Here is a 10,523-nt window from a genome sequence, read left to right as displayed (position 1 = left end):
TCTAGTTCTGTTCTAGTTCTGTTCTAGTTCTGTTCTAGTTCTGTTCTAGTTCTGTTCTAGTTCTGTTCTAGTTCTGTTCTAGTTCTGTTCTAGTTCTGTTCTAGTTCTGTTCTAGTTCTGTTCTAGTTCTGTTCTAGTTCTGTTCTAGTTCTGCCTATTTGGTTAAATTTATTTTGCAATATCTATTGAAATTTATTATTTAATTCTGTTGCCATTTTTTATGTCATTTAATATTTTGTTGGTCTTATTTATGTCTATTAATGTTATTTTTTATATTGTTGACATTCTTCGCTTCATTAATCATTGTGGTCTTTAGGAAATTGTGTCATTTTCTAAGCTTTTAATAAATAAATGTCCTTTTAACTTTTTTTATGTTTTTTTTTTGTTTGACAAAAAAATATATAAAACAAAAAATAAATAAGAGCTGTCCATAAACGGAAATATGAAAGCAAAAAAGTTCTTTTTATGCTTTAGAAATTGTTAAAAAATGGGAAAATAAATATTGACGGTAGAAATGCTTAAGAAAAAAAAGGTTTAAAAGAAAGAAGAGTAGATTTTAAATTAAATTATGGGTTTTGTTTGAAAGTAAATTTAAAATAAATTATTAAAAATGAAAAGTTAAACAATATTTAAAAGTTAATGTTAGAGAAATAAGATAAAGAGAAACGTAATAATAAAAGACTTTTTGTAAATTCACAATGAGGCAGTTCTAAGGATCTAGTGATATCTCTAAATTTGTTCTTGTTTTTGAATCCTTACTGTCGTAGTTTGCTTTACATTTGTATTTTTGTTATTTAAAAAACAGTTTTTTCGGTTGGTCAAATTGTTAGATTGTTTGGTTGGCGTAATTTTTTTTTTTCATTTGAGAAGTAAGTTTTCAAACTAAAGACCAATGAGGTTTTTGTGCTTTTCATTATAAAGTCTGGTACTCCATATATTTGTGCAAGTTTTTGTACATACTTAGTTCCACACACGGACATGACAAATAAGTTAAGTGTTATTTTTTTTAATAAAATGTCTTTTTGATGCAAGCTTTATTTGTAATTTATAAGTTGAAAGAGTTTAAAATTATTTTAAATAAAAAATAATAGAATATCTTGCACCTGCTGGGATAATGACAGAGTAACTGAGAAGCATTAAATAATTTCCCAGCCCCTGGTTTAAAAAAACTCTTCTCTTTTTTTGAGCTTTCTAAATCCTTCTATTAACAAATTAAATCGTTATTTTAATTACAACTAAAACTGTGAAGCATCTCCCTCAATTGGTCTTACTTTCAGTATGTCTTACTATCTGTTTAGAAACACAGTGATGAATTCTGGAAATAAATTTAATTTACACTCATCAAAATGTAAAATATTACACAAAACTTTGTTTGCTAACGTTGAGAATTGCTACAATTGACTTAATTACCGAAATGTGCAACTGGCACACATTAAAGTGAAAATGGCAAGTAGTTAATAACCGACAAAAGCAGTCACTTTCGAATAAAAGCAACAGCAACAACAGCATTTATTATAACCATCATAACAGCTACAATATTTTAGCAGTGCTGCCAAAATAGCATCAACAATGAAGCAATAAAGGAAAGTCCTTTCTGAGTTAGACGCACCCTCACAGACAGACTCACATACAATGGCTGTAGTATTAATTAACAAAAGAAGGAATTGGCGGAAGAAAAATCTACATAGTACAGATTAGAGGAGCGCAAAAATATAGCAAACTTGGAAATAAATGTGAATTGATAAACTAATTCTAGGTTTCACTTTTAGCTTAAATGTTTAGCAACAGCATACATTTTACCTACGCTCTTTTTATCTTCACTCCTGTTAATTTAACTCAATCCTTGCTGTGCAAGTATGTCAGTAATTTCGAAGAGAAATTGGCTTAATGAAAATGACTTCAATTTGAAACTTTAAATTCATTGTAATCAAAAACACACGCAAAACAACAAAAGGGTTGCACAATAAACCGTTAAACTTAACAACTACGCCATCACTTAAACTCTATAAATATGTATTGGATGTAAAAGTACAAGTACAACTACAACTGCGACTGACTAGAAATTTATATGAATGTAATTGTAAAATGCCAAGATTATATATTTTTCACAACCAAAACAAGAAATACAAATGTAACAGCCACCACCTTTTTCAAGTTTTTCCTTGCTATTAACAACCAAAATGTTCAAAATGTAAATGTTTAAATAAGCCAGTGTAGAAGCAAGAATAAACTAAGCACGAATGAAAATCAACGTCAATATAATTTTTATATGAATTTTAAGTTGACTACAAGAAAAAAAATTTAACAAAAATATAAAACACAAACGAAATTGGGCAAAATGCTAATGCTGCACTATGGTTCTAGTACTAGTTCAGATTCTAGTCCAAGATCTAGCTCAGTTCTAGTTCAGTTCTAGTTCAGTTCTAGTTCAGTTCTAGTTCAGTTCTAGTTCAGTTCTAGTTCAGTTCTAGTTCAGTTCTAGTTCAGTTCTAGTTCAGTTCTAGTTCAGTTCTAGTTCAGTTCTAGTTCAGTTCTAGTTCAGTTCTAGTTCAGTTCTAGTTCAGTTCTAGTTCAGTTCTAGTTCAGTTCTAGTTCAGTTCTAGTTCAGTTCTAGTTCAGTTCTAGTTCAGTTCTAGTTCAGTTCTAGTTCAGTTCTAGTTCAGTTCTAGTTCAGTTCTAGTTCAGTTCTAGTTCAGTTCTAGTTCAGTTCTAGTTCAGTTCTAGTTCAGTTCTAGTTCAGTTCTAGTTCAGTTCTAGTTCAGTTCTAGTTCAGTTCTAGTTCAGTTCTAGTTCAGTTCTAGTTCAGTTCTAGTTCAGTTCTAGTTCAGTTCTAGTTCAGTTCTAGTTCAGTTCTAGTTCAGTTCTAGTTCAGTTCTAGTTCAGTTCTAGTTCAGTTCTAGTTCAGTTCTAGTTCAGTTCTAGTTCAGTTCTAGTTCAGTTCTAGTTCAGTTCTAGTTCAGTTCTAGTTCAGTTCTAGTTCAGTTCAAGTTCAGTTCTAGTTCAGTTCTAGTTCAGTTCTAGTTCAGTTCTAGTTCAGTTCTAGTTCAGTTCTAGTTCAGTTCTAGTTCAGTTCTAGTTCAGTTCTAGTTCAGTTCTAGTTCAGTTCTAGTTCAGTTCTAGTTCAGTTCTAGTTCAGTTCTAGTTCAGTTCTAGTTCAGTTCTAGTTCAGTTCTAGTTCAGTTCTAGTTCAGTTCTAGTTCAGTTCTAGTTCAGTTCTAGTTCAGTTCTAGTTCAGTTCTAGTTCAGTTCTAGTTCAGTTCTAGTTCAGTTCTAGTTCAGTTCTAGTTCAGTTCTAGTTCAGTTCTAGTTCAGTTCTAGTTCAGTTCTAGTTCAGTTCTAGTTCAGTTCTAGTTCAGTTCTAGTTCAGTTCTAGTTCAGTTCTAGTTCAGTTCTAGTTCAGTTCTAGTTCAGTTCTAGTTCAGTTCTAGTTCAGTTCTAGTTCAGTTCTAGTTCAGTTCTAGTTCAGTTCTAGTTCAGTTCTAGTTCAGTTCTAGTTCAGTTCTAGTTCAGTTCTAGTTCAGTTCTAGTTCAGTTCTAGTTCAGTTCTAGTTCAGTTCTAGTTCAGTTCTAGTTCAGTTCTAGTTCAGTTCTAGTTCAGTTCTAGTTCAGTTCTAGTTCAGTTCTAGTTCAGTTCTAGTTCAGTTCTAGTTCAGTTCTAGTTCAGTTCTAGTTCAGTTCTAGTTCAGTTCTAGTTCAGTTCTAGTTCAGTTCTAGTTCAGTTCTAGTTCAGTTCTAGTTCAGTTCTAGTTCAGTTCTAGTTCAGTTCTAGTTCAGTTCTAGTTCAGTTCTAGTTCAGTTCTAGTTCAGTTCTAGTTCAGTTCTAGTTCAGTTCTAGTTCAGTTCTAGTTCAGTTCTAGTTCAGTTCTAGTTCAGTTCTAGTTCAGTTCTAGTTCAGTTCTAGTTCAGTTCTAGTTCAGTTCTAGTTCAGTTCTAGTTCAGTTCTAGTTTTTTTTTTTTTTTTTTTTTTTTTTTTAAATTCATTTTTATTTGTATCAAATTTACAATTACAAAATTTTCTTAAAAATAAACCCGCTAAGCCATTTAGCTTGACAGCAGGACAATATTATTAAAAAATTTAATAAAATTACATAAAATGAGAGTTTAATATAAATTTTGATATTTTTTGTTCATTGCGAACATATGAAAAAGTTTTTTATGAGTTTTTTTCTTTTCAATTCATTTTTGGTGTTTATTATGTTAAGTGGAAGTTTATTTATTATGGTGGGGAGAGTTACGCCTAGTGTATTTCTTCCATATTCGTTGTAGAATCGTTCCACCTTATACCGTTTTTCCGCTCGCCGTCTCGTGTTGTATATGTGATCTATTTCGTGTAGAAATCTGCGATCGTCGTAGAAATCATTCGCCAGTGTTGTGTGGTATATGCTATTCACATTAAGTAGTTTTAGTTCTTTTGTGATGTTATTGGTATTGGTGTAGTTTATGTTCCGAGTTGAATTATTGTTTAAGTTTATTTGTTGGTTCATTACTGAAGTTGGTGTGGTATTTGAAATGTTTGCGTTGTTGATTGTGTTGTTGTGATTGCTGACAATGATGGTGTTTGTTGGGTATACTTGTGTGTTGTTGTGGATGTTGTTTGTTGAGGAGTATATTTGGTTTGTGCTGATAAAGATGGTGTTGTTTGAGTTGTTGTCGTTATTGATTATGTTAGAGGATGATATGTTGTTAGTTGTGTACATAGTTGAGCTATTAGTGTTGTATATATTGTTGTTTAAATTTAATTGGTTGGAGCTGTTGGTGTTCAGGACAGTTGAGTTGTTATTGTATGTGTTTATTGTTGTATTATTATTTGTGTTGTTTGTTATATAGTTGTTGATGTTTGTGTTGTTGACATTTGTGTTGAGAAACGTGTTGTTGTTGGTTGAGGTATTTGCAAATATGTTTGTGTTTATTGAGAAACGATGATTTTTCCACAGTAATTTTATTATTTGGTTTTGTGATTTTTGCAAACTTCTGCAATGTGTAGCGCTACCCCAAGCGGCAATCCCATGTCTTATATAAGACTCTGCGAGAGAAAAGTACGCTTGTCTTAGCACACTATATGTCGCACAGCAACTTAGGTGGTACAATATGTATGCTGATTTCCGGAGCTTTTTTCGAACATTTTCAACTTGTATTTTCCATTTGAAAGCACTATCTATATAGACACCTAGGTATTTGTATGATTGTACTAATTCAATGTTTGTGGTGCATGTTTCATTACTATTATTGTTGAGTAGTATTTTTTGGTGAAGGCATTCGGCGCTATGAAATTTTATTTCAATAGGAAACTCAATAAGATGTCGAGGCTTGATGTGCATTAATTTTGTCTTCGTAGCATTAATAATTAATCCATTGTCATGACACCATTTTGTTGCAATGTCTAGTTGCTTTTGCATTGTTTTTGTGGCAATGTGTATGTTTTTGTCCGCTACGATGATTGCAGTATCATCTGCATAGGCAAATGTTGTGCTTTCCTGCAAATATCTCATCATATCGTTTGCATATATTATATACAGAATTGGCCCTAGCTTCGATCCCTGAGGTACTCCATATTGCGATACCATTTCATTACTTAATGTATCATTCATCTTTACTCTGTATGATCTGAATTCGAGATAGCTTTTGAACCAGTTTAATGCATTTCCCCTGATTCCATTTCTGTCTAGAATTTGAATTAGTTTTGTATGTGACAGAGTATCAAACGCTTTACTAAAATCAATGAATAATACTAGACAATGTTGGTTTTTGCTTAGACAGGTGTTGATAACGTTTGAGAAGTTTCCTAGCAGCTTATTAATGCTTTTTCCTTTTTGGAATCCGAACTGGTTTTTATTTATAATTTTGTATTTTGTCAAAAATGCTGAAAGTCTTCTAACAACTACTTCTTCTAAGATCTTTTCAATTATTGGAAGTATTGCTATCGGTCTATAATTGTTATATTCCGATTTACAACCACTTTTAAAAATAGGTCTAATAATTGAAGTTTTTAACAGGTTTGGTACAGTTGCATTTTCTAAACTGTTATTTATTAGTTTGGTTAGCACTGGTGTAATAAGACTAGCATTATTTTTCAGGTCTTTTGGTCGAATGTGATCAATTCCAGCACCTTTTTTTATATTTAATGTTTTTAAGATACCAAATATTTCATTTTCATCTGTTTGTGAGAGATACATTGAGTTTTGTTGGGTATAATCAGTAGTGTTTAATGTTTTTATATTACAATTATGGATTAGATTATTAACATTTTCTTGAAAATTATTTGCAAAACAGTTCACAATATTAGTTACATTTTCATTTTTAAAATTTTTTAGTAAAATATCATCAATGTTAGTGGATTTTTTCCCAATAATTTCATTTATTATTTGCCATGTAGCGCGCATATCATTTTTGTTTTCAATAAATTTTTGACGATAATAGTTGTTTTTGGCATTTATTATTTTTTTATTTAATTGATTTCTAAATGTTTTGTATTCATTTTCAATATTTTTGTTATTTTTATTTTTTCTCCATTTTTTAAAAAGTTTATCACGTATGTCACAATGTTTTATTAAGTCTTCACTAATCCATTGATTAGAAGATCTTTTTTTGCGTGTTGTTGTTTTTTTACATGAACTATTGTAAATTTCTCTGAATTTCTCATATATTTTATTATATATATCATTTGTATTTTGAGTTTGATTTATTAGTTCATTCCAATTTACTTGTTTTATTTTTTTATTTATTATATAGTTATTTAAATGTGGCCCCTGAGTAATTTGGTTTTCCCTACCCTGATGGGTTTCTTGTTTGTTTATACTGCAGAAAAGAGAGTAGTGATCTGATATTGTTGTTGTTATTATTGCAGCATGAGTTTGTGTGTTTGCTTTGTTTATTTTAATAAATAAATGATCAATACAAGTACTTGTGTTGTTGTTTAAGTCTTCACGTGTGCTCTCAGTTATCAAACATTGCAATCCATTCGACATTAACATATCTAGGTATGTTGTTGTTGTTTTGTTTTCTTTTTTTATGTCTATATTTATGTCTCCTACAATGATGATTTCTTGTTTGTTGTTTATTTGAGCAACTATTGATTCGAGTTCGTTTATGAATTCTAAAGCTTTTTGATCAGGGGGACGATACACGGAGAGAAGAGAAATTGTTTTGTTATTTATGATTACATCAGTTTGTAATAATTCAAAAGAGTTTGTGTTTAAGGAAACTGGAGTATAGTTGATATTCTCATTTATATATACAGCTATACCAGTGTTGCCACTTCATGTGTAATTACACATATTGTGTGTAATTTTAACTTGGATGTGTAGACCATGTGTAATTGAGTGAATGTGTAATTCATGTGTAATTTTAAATTCCAATTATATCCAAAATAAATTGTCAATGTGTCTTTTATCTATATTTTGGATTTTAATTGAATGAATTATGGATTGTTCAGATTTCAAAACCGACTGAAATAAATATGTACATTTATATGAGGGAAAGTAGCTATATCCTCTATTTTAGTTGATAAATAGAAATACAGTATCTCTAAATGTATTCATATTTATTATATTGTACTCGTTTGTTACTCAGTATAATGGAATTATATGTAATAGGATCGCCCGGTGGCCGAAATTCGAAAACCATATATGTTTTACTAATATTGGTGGACAATAACATATTTAAAAGTGTACCACAAAAAAACGTGTGGCCTATTTATATATAAGATGAAGATATGAATCAAGTTTGAACTAAATTAACATTAAGGTTTGCAGAAAATACGATAAGTAATTTGGAGATTGCTATGTTTGGTTTTCCAGGTGGACATTTCACCGTTTGTGATAGTTTTGTTTGCGTAATATTGGTAATAGAACCTAAATTTTAGTTTACATACATATAGACTTTTAATTCCAATATGAAAAAAATATAAAACAACAAATACTATTCAATAACTATACATTTTTACAAGTTATTACAAATTGTTATTGGAAAAACGTTAATTTTCAAGATAACCCAAAATTGAAAATTTGTATTTTTATAATTTTAAATTGTTTATAGAATAAGGTAACTGCAGTTATTTCGGGGTAACGTTAGCCAATCTTAAGAGAAAAAAACAAGAGCGTAGGAATTTGTGTGAGAAAAATTTATTTACAAATTGTTACTAGTTATTTTTTATACCCGTAAGAACTGTTTTGTGTTTGTGCTATTGTCTGTCTGGTTTGTGTTTTAAATAATAAACAATAAAATTGACTTACTAGATTTTACTGCTAAAGTATTTACTGGGAAGGAAAATGATCAGAACTATAATTTTTAAACAAATAGTAAAAAATATTTATCTTTGAAACTGAAAACAAAACTGATTTCAAAGCACTTAATATAAATTAGGAATAAATTTAAATTCGAAAGCAAACAGTGTGCTATTTTTTAAATATTGTTAAATTTTTAATAGAAATGTAACAATTTCCAATGGAACAATCTCCGAATGGACATTGATTAATATTTGTTAAAAGCGTATTTGGAATTGACATATTTGACTGATCTCAAGAATTCATTAAATTAGAAAAGTTCACTAAAAAAAAGAGATTGCTAACCTTGCTAATACCCCTCATATATCCAATTCCTGGATAAATTAAAATCACCGCAAATGAAAATTGTCCATTGACAATAAAGTGATCGTATTTGGTCCAAACATCCCAGAGTTCACTGTGACAAACCTTTTATATTCATGAAATTTTAGACAATTTCTCCTATTGAAATCACGAAAATTTATTTACATGTGTAATTTTTTCTCGTATGTGTAATTTAGGCATGAGGCATGTGTAGTTTATAATTGTCTTGGTGGCAACACTGAGCTATACCCCCACCTTTACCTTCTCTATTTAGGAATATTGAGTTAAAGCCTCGTATATTATAGAAGTCATTCTCGCTATCATTTATATTTGTTTCAACGAGAATTATGAATTTTATTTTGTTTATTATTTTGTTTATGCTGATGAGAAAAGTAGCAAAATTCAACCGTAGTGAACGAATGTTCATGTAAATTAGTGACATGGGATAACTTAAATATTCAATATCAATTTCTTTAAAAGAGGATAATGTTTGTTTATGATTGTTTTTCATTTTTATTTAAAAAAGTTAGTGTTAAAATTGTATAAGAAAGTTTTTATTTTTTAATATATATTTTTTAATTAATTAACTAAATGCGTGCAAATTGTAAATTTAAATTGTGGATGTTATGGACTCAATATCGGCAGCATTGTTGATAATTATCGATGGACTATTTTCATTTTTACGCGCAAATATGTTGCCATTTCGAACCCAAACGAACTTCCAATTAGCTTCATGAGCTTTGGTCTTTGCTACCCATAGAAGCTGGCGGTAATTGTAGATAAGCTGGTCATTTATATAAATATATTTGCTATTATTGTTATCATTGCTGTTTATAATTGATGCTTCTACTCTATGCCTTTCTATTTTGCTCATAAACTCTGTTTTTTTATCCAGAGAGAGGAACTCGACAATAATTTTGCTTTCTTGTCTCTTCAAACGATAAGCCTTGCTAATATCTTCTTCTTTGATCTCAACGTTTCGCGAAGCTGCTATTTTTTTGACGACATCGAAAGGAGAGATTTGTTTATTATCAATGTTTTTAATCTCAATGTTTTTAGCGATCATTTGTTGTTCAATTTTGTTCATACGCATCTCCATATTGTTAATTTGTTTTTCTCTTTGTTTGTCTTTATCGTTTAACTGACTCACTTGAGCTACTAGAGTTGATAAAGTTTGAGTAATAGTTGAGAGTGCAGATTGTATTTCGTCTTTAATTTGTAAATTGGACGTATTTACATTTGATGCAAGCATTTCAATTTGTGATTTTATTTCCTTCATGTCCGATTTTAATTCTGTTACATCAGATTGGACAGAGCACAGTTTCGAATTTACTGAGTTAAGAGACAGAGACTCTTTGAATTTTTTCGCTCTGTCATTTTCTTCAGAAATGGTATCGTCTCGTATCTGCTTTTGTTGATTATTCTCATCAAACACGAAAGCTTGATAGATGTTATTAGGAGATTTACTCCGAGGTTTACACACATGACATCTCCAGTTCATTTTCTTCTCAACAGTCATAGTGGTGTATGTAGATTCCGATAAGGGAGAACACGTTGAGAAATGATAATTGGCGTTGCAGTTATGGCATTTCACAAAGTTTGTTGTTGTTATTATATTATTACACTGACTGCAGAGAACGTTACTCATTTTGCTTATTTCTCTGTTTTGTATTTTTGTGTTGATGTAGATATTTATTTATGTTTTAGGTTTTTGTGTTTTATAATTTGGATTAATTTAGCAATTTTACAACCACAAATCTATTGATTTTGTAATTTCAGTTCTAGTTCAGTTCTAGTTCAGTTCTAGTTCAGTTCTAGTTCAGTTCTAGTTCAGTTCTAGTTCAGTTCTAGTTCAGTTCTAGTTCAGTTCTAGTTCAGTTCTAGTTCAGTTCTAGTTCAGTTCTAGTTCAGTTCTAGTTCAGTTCTAGTTCAGTTCTA

General features: G+C 30.2%; 1 protein-coding gene across 1 annotated transcript; it reads right to left on the bottom strand.

The window, feature by feature from the left end:
* Nucleotides 1–9,195: 9,195 nt before the first annotated feature.
* On the bottom strand, nt 9,196–10,233 carry LOC135959969 (uncharacterized). The gene has a single exon (XM_065511132.1). The coding sequence runs from the start codon at nt 10,231–10,233 to the stop codon at nt 9,196–9,198; it is 1,038 nt and encodes a 345-aa protein (XP_065367204.1).
* Between the last annotated feature and the right edge of the window lie 290 nt (nt 10,234–10,523).

Source organism: Calliphora vicina, chromosome 5 (genome assembly GCF_958450345.1).
Source record: "Calliphora vicina chromosome 5, idCalVici1.1, whole genome shotgun sequence".
NCBI lineage: Eukaryota > Metazoa > Arthropoda > Insecta > Diptera > Calliphoridae > Calliphora > Calliphora vicina.
This window is presented reverse-complemented; position numbering and strand designations above follow the sequence as displayed.

Coding starts and splice junctions, on each gene's coding strand:
- LOC135959969 (XM_065511132.1), bottom strand. CDS start 10,233: ATGAGTAACGTTCTCTGCAGTCAGTGTAATAATATAATAACAACAACA.